The following is a 16,574-nucleotide window of genomic DNA, read 5'->3' on the forward strand; positions in this document are numbered from 1 at the left end:
TTACAGTGATACACGGATGTGGGGCCTTACTGAAGCATGTTATAGTGTCTCACTTCTTTATGTGGCAGACATTTCACCCTGCCTTCACGTGTCGCCATTTGAAACAGCTATAAACACTGGGTCGGACAACACTTCCTACAAACTAGTCATTTTCAAGGATACCCAGGCCTTAACAGATGATCGGGGCAAAAATAATGCACTCTGCATATCAGAGTGGCAGCTGCTGACAATGCACTTGAGTAAATCATCAAAGCCAATATAATGACCGATATCAGCTTATTGCAGATATTGCTACTTCTGTTTGAGTTAGTTATTTCCTAGATTTCCCATGATGCATTTGGACAATCGAAAAAAAGAGTGTGTCTGAACTTGTCTCTTTCCGCTTCAGGTGTAGATAGTACTGATACGGATTATTGATAGTGATAAAGCAAAAAGAGTTGAGAGAAGGTGACCTTTGCTCAAAATGCATGAGGTCTTCTGGCTGCAGTGCCTTTTGTTCCACTGAGCTGTCTACAATGATCTCCTTCTGTATGCTTATACTCAAGATTATGAAGCACTGATGCTTAAAAAACACCACTAAATGACAAAATGCTCTCAGAGATGTTAGGTTTATCCATGACAGTTGTTTTTTTAAAACCATGTTCAAGGGAAGATTTCTTTTATCCCTTTAATTATCCTAGGCTACAGTTGCCTGTATGTGTAGTCGTTTACATAGATAGTAACAGTGTAATGCCGCGTTCTATTTACCTCGGAACTCTGAATCCGCAACTGGGAATGACGTCATACCCGAGTTGAATGCGTTCTATTTAAAAGTCAGATTTTCATTAGCTCTAGTCCGGTTAGCTATTGTTAGCAACCAGTTGATAACAACGCATTACGCCGTTTTTTGTGCATGCAAACAGCGTAACAACATGTCCACAGATAGAAGTTGGACATGCCTGTGTGAACGAGGAAAAGAAGTGCTTATAACTTTATGTTACTGCAGCTTTCACAACTGTTGATACAGGGGGCAGCCATGTTGGATTTTGAACTCGGGGTACTGCGAAGTTGTACGAGTTCCAAGCTCGTAAGTGACGAGGTCAGGGGGAGTGTTTCCGACTTTGACCTCGTAAAAAATGAGTTGTCGAGGTAAATAGGACGCGGCATAATATTGAGGGACTCCAGAACAGAGGCACTAAGTGATTGATGGACAGATGGCTCGCTGGTTGGGATGAAGGTCGCTGTGGGAACTGAGGGATGAGCTACAAGTTGAGAGGAATCACACATGCTTGCACCCATAATGCCTACAAACACACCGCCACACAGGGTGAAGATGAAGGAAGGGCTAAGGGAGTGTCTAAAACAGAGAGGAAGGCTCTGTGTCTGGGTAGAGCGGTGCCCAATGTGCCATTTGGACTGATTTCATGCCCCCATAAGCAATAAAACACACACACACACACACACACACACACACACACACACACACACACACACACACACACACACACACACACACACACACACACACACACACACGGTGATAGACGGTGAGGGACAGAAGAACATTGAAAAGCAAAGAGAGAAATCTGCTTCAACATGCGTCCACTAATGGTTGCAGTAGAGTGCTCTAACTATTCATACAGCATTTTCCTTTCAGTGGGCCTTATTCACCAAACGTTCTTACCCCACTTGCGCAGTTTTCACGAAGATTCTGGCATTCACCAATGTTTTCTTATTTGGGAACAGAATCTACTCACACTCAAGAGCACTCTTATGCACAATTGAGAGCTGACATGTTTGCGCAAAATAAGTAGTTATACAGTTTTCATCCGTTCTAATTTAAAATTTAATATTTCTGTCCTTCATAATTTTGTAACAAATTATTTTCATTATTTAACACATAATTATATGTTTGTTTGTTTTAATAAATACACACTACACTTACACTTCTGCCATTGTGTATGAATTGTGCTAGGCCTATATACTTCATCAGTTCTGCGCCCTTCTCCGGATACAGCGTTCACTGCATGAGTAAATGCATTCCATGCATCGGTTTCATTTGCTGCTTTGTATCCACTGCTGACACTACTAAATATGATGTCTTGTTTTGACTAACTTCTTGCAGCAGTACCTCCACTTCAGAATTACTAAACTGTTTCTGTTTCTTTCTTTTGGAGTCGAGGCCTCCACCTTCTTTTCGACATTTCTCTAAGTGTGCACATGGCCCGGCAATGGGAATTTACGGGGCATTTACCTATGCTAAATAGAAGCAACGGGCACAAGCTTTTAAATTACAAAGACATTGGGATTCATCATTCTAAGCACACACCTGTGAACAATTCTGCTGTTTGAGAACACGTCATGAATCAAACGTAGACTTTTCTTAGGAACTTTCTTAAGAACAAATTTAAGAAAAAACTTAGTGCATATTCAGCTCAACATGACAAGTCTTAAGTAATTACTTCTGAGAAAAGGGTTTATGCCTTTTTAACCTCTGCATAGAAAAGCATGCACAAGTTCTCTAATTACACTGTGTCCCATTTGCAAATGCATAATCACATTTTCATATCCAGAAAGCTGTCATGTTGAATTTCAACAGAGCAGAATATGTGGGAGAAGGTGAAAGAGGTTCATTGCTTCCAGCTCACCGGCTGCCCAAAGTCAAACTGGGACTATAGGTTTGTGGGTGAGAGGCCCCACAGAAACCGTTCCCTCTCGGTTATTGGGCCAGCATTCGTCAGCTTAAGGTAGATATGCGGCTGCCCAAGACCCCGGAGTCAGATTTCACTAACTCCACAGTCTCAACCTCAGATTTATGTGCAAGATTCTTCTGTCAGCTCTTCATCTCTCAAGGTTTTTCCAATAAAACAAACTTATCCAAAAAGGATTTGGCTAAAGGTCAAGTCAGTTTGTGCACTGTCAGCAAACATGTAGTGGCATGCTTATTAGATCGACCTGTATCTGCTACTGCTGCGCTCTGCAGGCATATCTGCTGACCCTTATCAACCCCCCCATCGTCTCTTATCAAACCCAGGTGTGCAAACACAAAGGTTTACCAAGGCCTCATAAACGATAACAGATAAGAAGAGAGAAAGGGAGAAATGAGAAGGAAAGAGGCCCAGCTCCTCAGATCAACAGTGACCTCCTAATCTGGGTTGTGACTTGGCCTAGAATTTTCATTGCAAAATGACAAGAGACAGAAAATCTGGAAGTTCTTCCACTGATACAAGGCCTCATCCTCTCATAAATTGAGAACCAAATCTGTTAAAAGAGATGATTTCCATCTAGTATCTACAGATCTGAGGGATGTCTCACACTTGGTTTTAAAATGCATCTTGGGTGATTGGATCATAAGTGGACAGTGCTAAAGTGTAAACCAACCACCAAGACACATTGTAATCTGATCATTTAAACCATTTTTGTTCTGGGACACATTTGACCACATATCTTCTGTAGTGTACATACTAATGCATCCTGATGCATCCCCAACAAGGATGTGACAGGAAAATATGTCATCAATACAGGACGTTGTGGTTGTTTTGGTGACAGCATGCCAACGCTCTATAACTTTCCCATTTTATGACGAGTTGGACAAAGTGTTCCGTCACCATCCATCGCTTTACCCTATGGAGGGATATGTGTTGGATTTTGCTGACAGCAATATCTCCAGCAGTACCAACACAACCGGTAACGTGACTGGAGTGTGGACGTAATAACGGAAAGTGACGTTGGCAGTTACGCAAGTGGTCAGCTGGAGACAGATGATAGACATAGATGTGTCTCGGCTGTCCACATGTGCTTGTGGCTCTGTGAGGCTGTTCTTATAGTTTTTCTCAATCGCTTTGGCACAATTGTCGAATGACTATTAATCTTTGTCGAACTATATGACTATTTATAGGAACATTAGGTTAGTTGTTCACATGACTGTAGTCATTTGTCATTGGGTGGCTGCGTCATGCGTTGCATTGCAAGGGAGGATATCAAGTGTGATGTTGATACAATTTTGTAGTCAGACAGGAGATTGGATGACCCTTGAGGTTGATACATTTGCAGCATATTTTCCTTTTTTTTTTGCACATCTTGCACAACAGTTCCTGATCATTTTTCTGTTGTATATCTTTTTTTTTCTGTACAAGCTCCCTGTCTGTATTCTTGGTTGGCTTATGTGTACATACATTGAGCAAGTATAGTGTGTGCCATGGCTGACATCAATACTATTCAGCTGCCGAAATATACAATGTTGGCAATTTGACAATTTTACAGAGTGGGTAACTGTCACACTTTTAGAGTACAGTGTCATTTGACAAGATGTCTTTAGATTTTGACTGTCTTGATCTAAGCAATGATAAAGGAAGCTTTTGTTTTGATGGCAATGATTTATTCATTGATGGATTAATTTACATTTGAAACAGGAGTTCATTTTTTTTATTGAGTAATCACCTTCTGCAGGTCACATAGTGATGTGCTCAATATACCATGTGGTGAGGTTTGTACTTAGAGTTTTGACAATTGTAAGTTTGTTTCAGTAAATGTGCCAAAGCGATTGAGGAAAAACTGTAAAACACTGGTGCTAAATGCCATTGCTGAAATTTCGACCTCATGATGGTTCTAGATTAAACATAAATTGCTTACCAAAGTTATTATAATTCATGCTGTAGGGAACATGAATGTAGTAACAAATTTAATGGCAATCCATCCAATAGTTGTTGAGACATTTTACTCAAAACCACAATGTCAACATCATGGTAACACTAGAGGGAAAGTCACCAAAATCATTAGGATTCATCGTCTGGCACAAATGTCAGTAAAATTGTACCAATCTATCAAGTAGATGTTGAGATATTTTACATGACGTTGACTTTATGTGAAAAGTATAAAGTATGAAAAGTATGACCGAACCAAAAGTGAGTGCATGCAATATATCTTAGATCCTGTTTTCAACTTGCAGCACCCCAGAGCAGATGGTTGCCAGGTTTTAAAGAGTGATTTGAGAAAGAAAAATAGCCTAATTGAAATTCCACCCCTTGCGTGTTTTCACTGTACCCTCGCAGTTAGCCTCCGTGCAAGCAGTGACATTTTCACATTTGATACATGTGGAAATCATAAATCACACAAGATAAAAAAGGGATTTTTCCCATAAATGAACAGAAATTAACACATAAAGACACATACGCTCTTTGATGTAGCTTCTTCCATCAGCCTTGTCTTTCTGTTTTGGTGTTTAGTGGCTAAAGCAGGCTCAACAATGGCTTGCCTTCATCCCACAGTAACCCGCCTCCACGCACACACACAATCTTAGAAGTCCAGGGCTGAAGTTGTGGGCCATGAAGTGTGGGATTAGTGGTGTGTGTGTGGGACCTTGATGCCGACTAACACAATGGACTGTGAACTGCCAGCTACATGCAAACATCTGAGTAGGCCTTAAAAAGGCTAACACACACACACACACACACACACACACACACACACACACACACACACACACACACACACACACACACACACACACACACACACACACACACACACACACACACACACACACACACACACACACACAGTATTTTGTGCAGACAAATTGCCATAGGGACATTATGGGAACTCTTATCAGATGCCCAGAAGGAACTAAAAACAGAATTCCTTAGTTTTAATGATGCATGGAGGATGTGGAACATTGGAGCCCAGCATGTGTACAGCAACACATCTCGAGCTGTGTAATTCATACGAGAAACTGACATGCTTTGTATGTGTGACTCTGACCTATAGGATTTCACAGACACAAAGAGAATCCTGTGTGTCCAGATAGAAAGCCTGTGGGTTGAACAGGTGGTTGACAGGCTGGCTGCTTGATGGCACTCTCAGTCTTTGCTTATCAAATATGGGAGTTTCATCTCTGTGGTTGAAGAGCTTCCACCTGTAACTCTGGAGTCTAAAGAGTATGTAAAAACTCTTCAAGCTATGAAAGTACTGAACTATGGAAATCAGGTTAAAACCATGAAATCTGATAATCTTGATAAATGAATGGTTTAAGTAATAAGTAAGTCATTTGCTAGTTCTAGCCTCTGAACTGTGTCTTGTGTGATAGCAAAAGTATATTTAGGTTTAACATTGTTGATTCCAGATTGTCAACTGTTAGGATGTGCTGCTTGTCTCTGCTTTCTTGTATCATCGTAAACTGAATATTTTTGTATTTTGGATCGTTGGTCGGACATTTGATGAGGTCCCCTTGGACTGTGGGAAACTGAGATGGACATTTTTCAGTATTTTACTTACTGACAAAACTATTAAGCATTTATTCAAACCAGGCCGCTGCGAAGGACTACGCATACATGAGGCGCCAGAGGTTGCCCCCTTTATCTCTACTTTGAATTATCCCAAAAAGCCTTTATGATTTACATTTCCTCCATTATATGTCAGTAGCACATCACTTTCAACCCCGCCCCCCACCTCTCTTCTTCTTCTTCTTCTGCCTCCGTCCTCTGACACAGAAAGCTTTATTGTAGTCAATTAAATGTTAATCAGGAACAATAGCTCAGGCTGTCCTTTGCAGAGTTGCCAGATAGGTGGAGTGGTGTAATTGAAAGAGACAGGCTCAGAAGAAAACAAATTAAAGTTTAAAAGCCAAGAGTCGCATTGGTGAGCCAAATTCAGAGACGATCTCTTCAAATTTGCCATGCGCTGTTGACTGTTGACAGAGTTCAGATGATGACGGAGGACAGAGAGGGAGATCCTCAGATCTTCACCTGCTTCTAAATCCCCCAAAATAAACAAAAGCATATTTATTTATGGTGGTATGGTGGTGCAGAGTCGATTACAGAGGAGGAGGTGGCAGAGAGGCAAGGAGGCCCACTTCAGCAATGTGGTTATCTGAGGAACTGAGAAGCAAGGCCAGAACGGTTATGTGCAGTCTGATTGCATGTGTGTGCTTAAGTGTGTGCGTGTGTATGTAAGGAAAGGGGGAAGAGAGATCTGTTCAGTGGGTCGCTCCGTTATCAGCTGTCACCCAAACTGTAAGTCCTCCCCCCCAGCTTATCAGTTGCTATAGAGACAAACAGGTAACAACCAAGGGGATAAGCGAGCATCCGGAAAGCGTACCTCCTATGGGGAGACTCTTAGACTAACAAGCCATCACCTGCCATTAGCATTCCGTTGACTCCTATTCATTTTGGCGTCACTTTGACAGCGAATAACTTTACATCTGAAGCATTTAAAGATTCTATTTGTCCATTGTTTATTTCTAAAGAAACACAACAATGTATAAAAAGCTCCAATACCTTGTATCTCACGTTATGGCCACGTAGCAGCTGTTTTTGTAAAAATAGGCTAACGATTGTGTCATAACCATGTGACTTTCTGTCGCACACTAGAGAAATTATGTATAGTCAGGAGAAGCTTGCAGACAATCGGGGGGGACGTGGAGGCATACAGTTAAGTATGCCTTCACGGGACGGGACCAATAACTTTCCCGGAGTCTTGGCTGGCTGCTGGACGACAGGTACATAACCTTCTGTAAAACCACAGCTTGTTGGTTTTACACTTCAGTTTTTGTATGGATTAGACAAATAAGATATAACATGTGAGCTCTAGAGGGGCTGCTAGGTGGATTTTGTTATCTTTGACCAGAGCTAAGCTGTTTCCCTGTTTCCAGTCTTTATACTAAGCTAAGCTAACCAGCTGCTGGCTACAGCCACATATTTATGGCACACGTGAGAGTTGCATCTATCTGCTCATCTAATTCTTTGCAGGAAAACACATAAGCATGTTTCCCAAAATGTCAAATTATTCTTTGACAATCTACACATTTATTGTATAAGAAAGTCCCTAGAGCTCAGGGCCACGTGAACACTGATGGTACAACACACTATAGACATAATGCTGGTAATTCTTCAGTCCCTTTAGTGTTAAAGCTGCTCCTAACTCATAAAATTACTAACTAACTAGTGCTAGAGATCAGTAGATCAGTGACCTCAGTATAAATTTAACGCAAGATAGTTTGCCTCCAGTCTTTGGTAACCAACAACCCTGAAACCACAGAGCCTCCCACTTTGACCCCACTTTGTTTTCCAGTCAGACTGGTATTTCTGTAGTCTCCCTATCACTTAAACTTTCTGCCTCTTGTAATTTATTGAACCTACTAGAGAAAATTGTTCATGGCTTGATCTTTCTCCAGTGAGGTCAAAGGTCAGGGTCAACTACAGAACAGCAAGCCTGGAGCCGGGAGGATTAGCCCTGGTGCTCCAGTTAAAGACTAGTTCTACCTACCAGACAAACCACCATAGTCCTCTGCTCTCCCATACTGAGCTGGTATGTTATGGGTTTGTCCTTGATGTTAAAAAAAGACTTCTACTTCCTGTACATTTTCTTTTTTGTTTTGTGTTCCTAGGGAAATACAATGCATTTCTTGCCTCCCTACCAGTATTTCCATCCACCAGCTCTTGATGAATTCTTGCAAATTCAGCAGTGTGCTTTGATACGGTTATCTGGCTTGAACACTAGTGCAGCACCAGTTGGAAAAGATGGGTGTAATCTCATGTTGTGTAAACTACTAAGCAATTGTTTTGCAGTGTGAGGGTGCTGTGAGGATCAGAAATGTTGGTGATTCAACAGGCTCTGAAAAGCTACTGAAACATGATAGTTCTGCTCTAGTTTTGTACAGTAATGAAGTTAATGTCCATCTTCTGGGAAAATTCCACCTATGATTTTTTTTATCATGAGGGCTGTGGAAAATTACAGGCTCAGCATAAGCAGTCAGGCTCACTATCACTGATAAACGGAATATTACAAAATGTGATATTATTCCTACAGAAGGTTTGCTTACTGGATTTGAAATGAAACACAGTGACAATTAAAGTAGCTAATATGCCTCTCCACTGCTGCCTCAAAATACAATATGAATTATGTTTAGTTAATAGTAAATATAAAGCAACTGCCTGCAGCCAGTTGGCATAATATATAATATATAATATTAGCATAATATTAGCATAATATTGCATAAAGACTGGACACAGAGGGAGACAACTATCCTAACTCTATCCAAATGTAACAAAATCAACATGTGGTTTTATGAGGGCACATACCTTTGAACAGACCTGTTTCCAGTCGTTGTGCTAATTAGCACTACAGGCTGTAGTGTCAGAGGAGCCAGATTTTTTTTAAATTACCTGCTTCATGTAGTTCTACTCGAACATAGGGTCAGTTTTTGCAAATATGACAGAACGTTAGTTTTATAAATCTTACCTACTGCACCTTTAAAAGATGGGGCATGTGCAGGCAGCTGGTTTCCCTTTTGCTGTGTGTGTGTGTGTGTGTGTGTCTGTCACATTGAGACACACACAAAACACAACATATAAATCCTGTCACCTGTCTGGTCTTAACTATCATCATCATGTACAGTAGAGTAATTGTAAGTAATTTCTAAGATCTGCCTCGAACTCTGGGATTTCTGCAAACAGCTCAGCCCAGCTGGACCACATCAAGGTTTTAAGACAACAGCTTGGCATAATGTCTCAATTCTGCAGTGTTGCCATGATAGCCACAAAAAGACAAAGAGTCAAGGGAGTATGGAGTGTAACAAGAGCAAAGGCCCAAGATTTATCTCCATTAATTAGAGCCCACAACCGATTTCAAGAGTTGTGCTTCAGAGGAGCAGGAGCAAGCTACAGGGGGACGGCTTGTTTTTTGCTCACCACAGTGTTTTACATCTAGACAAATGAGGGAGCTGGCAGGAAAATAATGAGGGATGGTGTGAGTGAGAGAGAGAGGGAGAGATTGGAAGAGAGGGGAGTGAAAAAGAGGAGTTAGAGTGATGAAAGAGAGACAGAAACCGTAAAAGAGGGTTAGCCTTTAGCCAAGAACTGGCTCTTTAAAATTAGTACTGTGATCTGAATTCATCCCAAGCGCATTGAATAATTGAGAAGTGTCTTTGAGGAGAACAGATCGTGCGGAGGGAGTGTGACATGGTTGGGATGGTGAGGACGCAGGAAATGCTTGGAAAACTAATGAGAGAGACAAAAATCTGCTTTTCTTACTTGTAGATACAAATACACAAACACACAGGAGACTTCAAAACAGATTATTCATCTAGATCATTGTATGTCTGCACGTTCTAATGCCTTGACTAATTATGACAGAAAATTTGACAAATTATGTGTCCACTTCACACATAAACAGATGGACAGACAGTAGGATAGTGAAAAAAAGAGAAAGGAGATAGAGGGGTATAAAGAAAAAAAAGAGAGAATGTGCTGACACTATGGCCAATGTAGTTTTTACACTGTTATTGTGCAGATTACACAAACGAGATATGGTGTGTTCATTAGTGAGCTTTGGAGGTGCTGGCAGGCAGGCAGATGTTTTTGTCTTCAGACAGAGCAGGCTAGCTAGTTCCCCCTATTTCCAGTCTTTGTGCTAAGCTAAGCTAAGCGGCTGCTGGCTAGAGCTTCATAGTTACCATACAGACACGAGAGTTGTATTGATCTAATGCTAATCACTAATGCTCTTGTGGCTGAATGGGCGTAAAATGTTTCAGAATGAAATGCTCAACAATCACATATAGGTGTAATGCTCAGGTGTCCACACACTTTTGGCCATATGAGGCAATTTTCAGATTTAAAATCTTGATACAGAGAAACTCCTCAGGCATCTAAAGAAAAATGTGTTCATTGATTGGAAATGGAACTAGAACAAGGCCTGGGGGTTTGCCTCTACACAGAGGCTGACTGCTCAGGGTGACACTATTCAGACTTGGAGGGGTGTTTGGAGCTGGTGTGTTCCCATAACCCATCGCCCTTTAAGCCACACACACCCACAAACCCCTCCATTGGGAATGACAGCCAGAGGGCAGTTGTAATACACCAATTTAGAGCAAAGCTTGTTAATTTACTCCCTCAGCTACCCTCCCTTCTCTCCCTTCTCTCCCCCCGACACGGACACCCTCCACTCCCCTTTTTATTGCCTTTTTGCTTCAGTTCCTTCAGCTTGGCAAAGTCCCAGCTCCATCTGAGGGGCCTCCTGATTGTGTTCTGAGTACCTGAGTGCACACACAAATTCACATAGCCCCTTTTTTCCAGCTTATCTTTTTTTTCTTTTTTTTTCTTCAGTATTATAAGAATTTCCTTTCTGGCCAGTCATCTCGTGTAAACCTAAGGTAATGATTACAAGTTTAAATTCCAGCCACAAGTAGCCATGTCTTGCAGGGATATTCATAACTGACAGCAGGATCTTATCACACATAAAGCTCACCCCACTCTGCATTGATGGCCAGTCAATGAAAGGATGAATGTTTTTTGTTATCTTTCGCAGCCCCATCCTGATCTGATTGGAAGAATACATTATTTCAGCCTAAAAGAATCAACACTTTCAGAATGCTAGGCCATTAAAATGCTAATCAACATGCCCAGCGGGGCTTATGGGGGCCTGCTTTCTATACGCCTCTAGACAAGGTAAGATGTATCTGTGCGTGTGATGGTTGTGCCATGGATGAACCTCTGCCTCTGGTCTCTTTGTAAAGCGGTAGATCAAATGGAAAAGGTGTGTTTAACACTTGTGGTCATGACTCATTGGTTCATGGGTTGAGCTGCAAATGAAGTATCTGCAAATAGCCATCAATTAAACAACATAATGACTAATGTATGTGTTAAACAACAACTTCCTGTTGACAATCACGACTCGTTGCAACCCGAAGTAATCTCATGAATGAATTCTAATGAGTTAAGCTAATTTCAGACCCAGATATAAATTAAGACCTGCAGCAGAGGCTCACTGTCATGTACCTTGGTGATAAGCCTGAACATGTCCGGGCGAATGCACTATATATGTCTAAGCATGTGGGTCTGTGTGGGAATGTGTACCAGGTTTAAAAACTTTAGGGATCACCTTTAATAACAAGGAGATAGAAAGAACTGTATGTACTGTGAATGTCAGGCTGTTAAAACATCATAACCTTAAATGAGAATATCTGTGTGTGTGTGTTTATGTGGCGTGTCATTGTGACATAACCAGGTCTGGGCCTGTAAAGGGCAGCTGCTGGGAACAGGGAGCTGGTTACAGCAGGGTTAAATAACACTAGAGCACAAGGTTCACTGCACACACACACACACACACACACACACACACACACACACACACACACACACACACACACACACACACACACACACACACACACACACACACACACACACACACACACACACACACACACACACACACACACACACACACACACACCTAATCTTTCGATTATTCAAAGACACACAGGTGAAAAGACACACACTCACTCAGAGTGTTATAGGTGTGTTTACGGGTGCTATTTTGAGATGCCCGTCACTACCCCACCATACCAAAGCTTCTCTTAGCACACATTTCAGCAGCTCTGACCCGGACCTGCCCATCTCGGACAGAAGTCCTGCTGGAAAACTACACACATCCTACACACAGGCTGTTGTTACGATGTGTGGTATTAAAAAAAGGCATATCACCAAAACACTTAAGTTGACATACTCTTAACAGATTATGAATCTTTGTAGAGCTGCAAAGATTAATCGATTAGTTGTAAACTATTCATTTAATCGCCAACTATTTTGATAATCAATCGGTTTGAAAAATACTCTGATTCCAGCTTCTTAAATGTGAATATTTTCTGGTTTCTCCACTCTGAGTTGTGAACAAAACAGGACATTTGAGGACGTCATCTTGGGCTTCAAAAAACACCCTCAACATTTTTCACCAGTTTCTGACATTTTATAGACCAAACAACTAATCGATTAATCCAGAAAATAATCTACAGATTTCGACAATGAAAATAATCATTAGTTGCAGCCGTAAATCTAAGCAGACATTGGATGATTGTTGACAGCATGTTCAATACTTAGCCATTAAAAGGATTTTTAAGAAAGTAAAATCAAAAGGTTAAACCATTTTTGACATAGTGTACACTGAGTTCTTTGTTCTTTGTGTAAGAACAAGTAAATGACCAAACATTCTGTTACTATTAAAAGCTTGTGCAGTGGCTTCTCTTGGTTAAAGACAATCTCCGGTGATAAAAGATGTCCAAGTGATATGATTGGCTGTCTTAACCTACTTTTACCAGGGCTAATGGTTAACGGACAAATATATGAAATAGAATGATGTAAGTGGGAACCTGGGAGAGAAACCCAGGGGGATTACTAGGATTTGCTCAGCAAATCTCCTCAACAAAGGTGCACTGGCTGCATGAAACTGTAGGTGTTCAAACCCGGCTCTGTGTGGAGGTGAAACCTAAGAGTCTATGAGAGTGAAATGGAGAGCAAAGGGGCTCTGAAAAAGGGCCTGTACCGAGGTAGTCTTCTGAACACATGGCTCTGCAGGCTGTCTTTGGTTTCAGTTTTTTTACTAAAACCTAAGTGCAGCTTGTGGCATGTTTAGGCCTTAATACTGAGGAACTTGCTTGTCAGTTCAGAGCTCCAGAGATCTATCATCCTAAAGAAAAGTCTCGATAAATGTGCTTTATCTAAACCCTACTTATGGGCGGCTGTGGCTCAGGTGGTAGAGCGGCCGCCTACCAATCAGAAGGTTGGTGGTTCGATCCCTGGTCGAAGTGTCCTTGGGCAAGAACCCCCAAATTGCTCCCATCAGAGTGTAAATGTGTGTGAATGTTCATCTGATGAGCAGGTGGCACCTTGTATGGCAGCCTCGGCCACAGTGTGAATTGTTCCTGCGCTATGTAAAGCGCTTTGAGTAGTCGTTAAGACTAGAAAAGCGCTATATAAATACAGTCCATTTACTTATTTGTGATATGTGTTGCCACAGTTCTGTGTTTGAAAAACGAATAGAGTCTGTAATGAAAAGAGTCTCTTGTAAGAAACTAAAAAAGGCATTGGCTGTGAGCTGCAGATTTATTGACAGGCCATGCGTAACACTAAACCACCGACAGCCTGGCCCTCATGTTCGAAATTCCAGGAGTAACAGCCCTGCATGTTGATGGTGAACCCGGCCTTGACTTGGTGGGGCTACACACACAACCTCCCTCTTTGCTCTTCACTGAAGCATATCACATAGCAAAACTTGAGAAGCCCTGACAAAATATGGCCTATAGGCTCCACGCCCCATGGGACTGGTCCCTCAGCCTCTAAAAGTTGATAATCTCTGCTTTCTGACCTTCTGCGCCTAACTCCTTCCCTGTCTCTTTCCATGGGTCCGATATGTCTTATGGGTGACCAGATAGCTGCCTTTAACAAAAAGCTTTACCCTTAACAGCTCACCTAAACTCATGGCAACCCAGTAGTTATGTAATTCCCCCATGGCAGGATTAGCAACATTGGCAGTTGCCTACCTGACCCAAGAGATAGATCCCTGCCAAGGTTTACATAACAAATGGCAAACAGGGCAATGCCACTGTGGTTACAGTAGCATGATGCAAATTGTGCCTCTAAATATGAAAGCAAAAAACATTATGTGACTATAATCTCACTATTCACAACTACAAAAAGACTACTGTGAGTGTACCACATAGTTTTTTTGTATGCCTTTAGGAGAAGTTTCAGGATTCAAACTTTTCCACACGTCAGTATTGTTAAATCGTTTTGTTTACATCCAGCTCCTTGTTCTATTGACAGTTTAGCTGCTGTTCAGTAAACTGTTTATGTAATTTTATAAACGAGTTGCATCACTCAAAATAGGCTACAGTGGTTCTAGACAAACCTGTTATACGTTTCCGTTTGCATAGATTCCAGCCATGTGGAGGAATGGTATGCACATAACTCATCAGAAATGTCAAATAAAAAAGACAAAGGAAATGCATCTGATGCGATTTCAATGAAAACTCCGCAACCGTATTTATCTATTAAATATCTGGCAATAAGACGTTTTGGTCAATGTATGAGATAATGATGTGTAGGCCACCAAACCATACGCTGCTTAAAGAGATTAATGATCTAAAAAACCTCCCTGGTGTGATTTTTTTCCCCCTCATTTTCTCTACGTTTTTTTAGACTGAAATGTAATTTCCATTAGAATGATAATGAGAGGTATAATGAGAGCCAGACTTTCCAAATAGACGCTCGTAAAAACGCGACTGCTAAATGTGTGCGTGTGCCAGTCTGTGTGTGGAAGTCAGTGGGTTTACAAGCCACATGCTTTTTGTTTTTGTTTTGATAGAGGAAGGAGGGGGCTGGGTGGGTGAGTGGGGCGACTCTTACCTTCCATCCTGCAGAGCTGTTGCTGTCGCCTTTGTCTTTGAAGTAGGGGATGGATCTCACCATCCAGTCATAAATTTGAGACAGTGTCAGTCTCTTGTCCGGCGCGCTATCAATGGCTTTGGTTATCAGGTCGGCGTAGGAGAGATTCCCCCAGGCGTTACGGCGAGATGATGCTTTCCTCGGGGTCTGCTGGGCAGCCAAGCTGCTGGTGGTCAGCGCGCCAGAGGTGGCCGTCGGGGAGTGTGCGGAGAACGGGGAGCCACCGCTCTCCTGGCCGGGGGAGGAGAGCGCTCCATCGGCCACGGGGCTGTTGCTGCTCTGGTCCTCTGTCGCCAAGCCAGAGCCATTGACACCGATGGCCGTTTGGGTGGCATTATCGTCTTCTTCATCATCCTCTTCCTCAGGTATAATATCTGTGTCATTGCTCTCCGGTTTCGACGCGTTCGAGTCTGGTCGTGGCAGCGGCCAGGTGCAAGATCTGGGCCGCTTCTGGGGCTCGAAGTCCGGGTCGATGACCACGTCCAAGTCGGAAAGAGCAGCCTCAGCCATTACCTCCTACTCCAGTCACAATCTCGCCCCCGCTGCCAAGTAATAAAGTTACAAGACAAGAAATGAGGAGCTGTCAAAGTCGCGTCCCATTAATGCGCGCTCCCCTCATTTGTTGCTATTCCACACCAGCGAAATCCTGATAGGGCCACGAGCAACTTAGTTATTAACGCCTGTTGAGGACATAAAGACAGAAAAAAAATAAAGACAACACGTCGGTTAGAGCCAAGTTATAACAACCTAACACATAGAATACAGCGGCTGAGTGTGTAGGTTAACCCATTTCTGTTAATGAAGCAACAATAAACAAGCCCACTTCTTAGAAATAACAAAACAGATTTAAATGAAGCTATTCGCATCTCTGAGCGTTCTTCATTATTAACACTTATCATTAAGAGCTCTGCACAAAATCCCGTTTTGGTGCAAGGCTTTGTCTGAATCCACCCACTGGAGATCAATGACTGAGGAGAAAGTGCTCAAACCTCATCTCTGTGGGAAATAAATCCGCTCTCAACACTTTAAATGAAATACCTTGCACGGATAGTCACTTGTGCTCTGTGGTACAAAAAAAAAACAAAAAAAAACCCGAATAGACTAGATCCCGGATTGTCCACGGCCACTTTCAGATGCCATCTTGACTCTTTCCTCTTTCACTCCTCAAGTCCGCTCTGCGATATAGAGAAAGATAGGATGTATGCAGGGCAAGTCAGTGTCGATGTGGAATAAGACTGCCACCTCACTCTGGGTTACTACTGTATCTCGACTTGCTCTCCACACAGCGCTGCACGAACACACACACACACACACACACGCTCAGTTACACACATAGCCTACACTATACACAAACACGCGCATGCAAGTAGATCAAGGGCC

At 42.2% G+C, this 16,574-nt stretch overlaps 1 protein-coding gene across 1 annotated transcript in view; it reads right to left on the reverse strand.

The window, feature by feature from the left end:
* foxo3b (forkhead box O3b) overlaps window positions 1–16,574 on the reverse strand; it is a 47,299-nt gene extending 30,725 nt beyond the window's left edge. The window contains exons 1-2 of the mRNA XM_028605626.1: window positions 16,233–16,574; window positions 15,156–15,874 (exon numbers count right to left, since the gene is read on the reverse strand). Coding sequence (XP_028461427.1) covers window positions 15,156–15,704 — 549 coding nt within the window. The 5' untranslated portion in view covers window positions 15,705–15,874; window positions 16,233–16,574. The remainder of the gene's footprint in view (window positions 1–15,155; window positions 15,875–16,232) is intronic.

The sequence above is a fragment of the Perca flavescens genome, chromosome 18, assembly GCF_004354835.1.
Source record: "Perca flavescens isolate YP-PL-M2 chromosome 18, PFLA_1.0, whole genome shotgun sequence".
Taxonomy (NCBI): domain Eukaryota; kingdom Metazoa; phylum Chordata; class Actinopteri; order Perciformes; family Percidae; genus Perca; species Perca flavescens.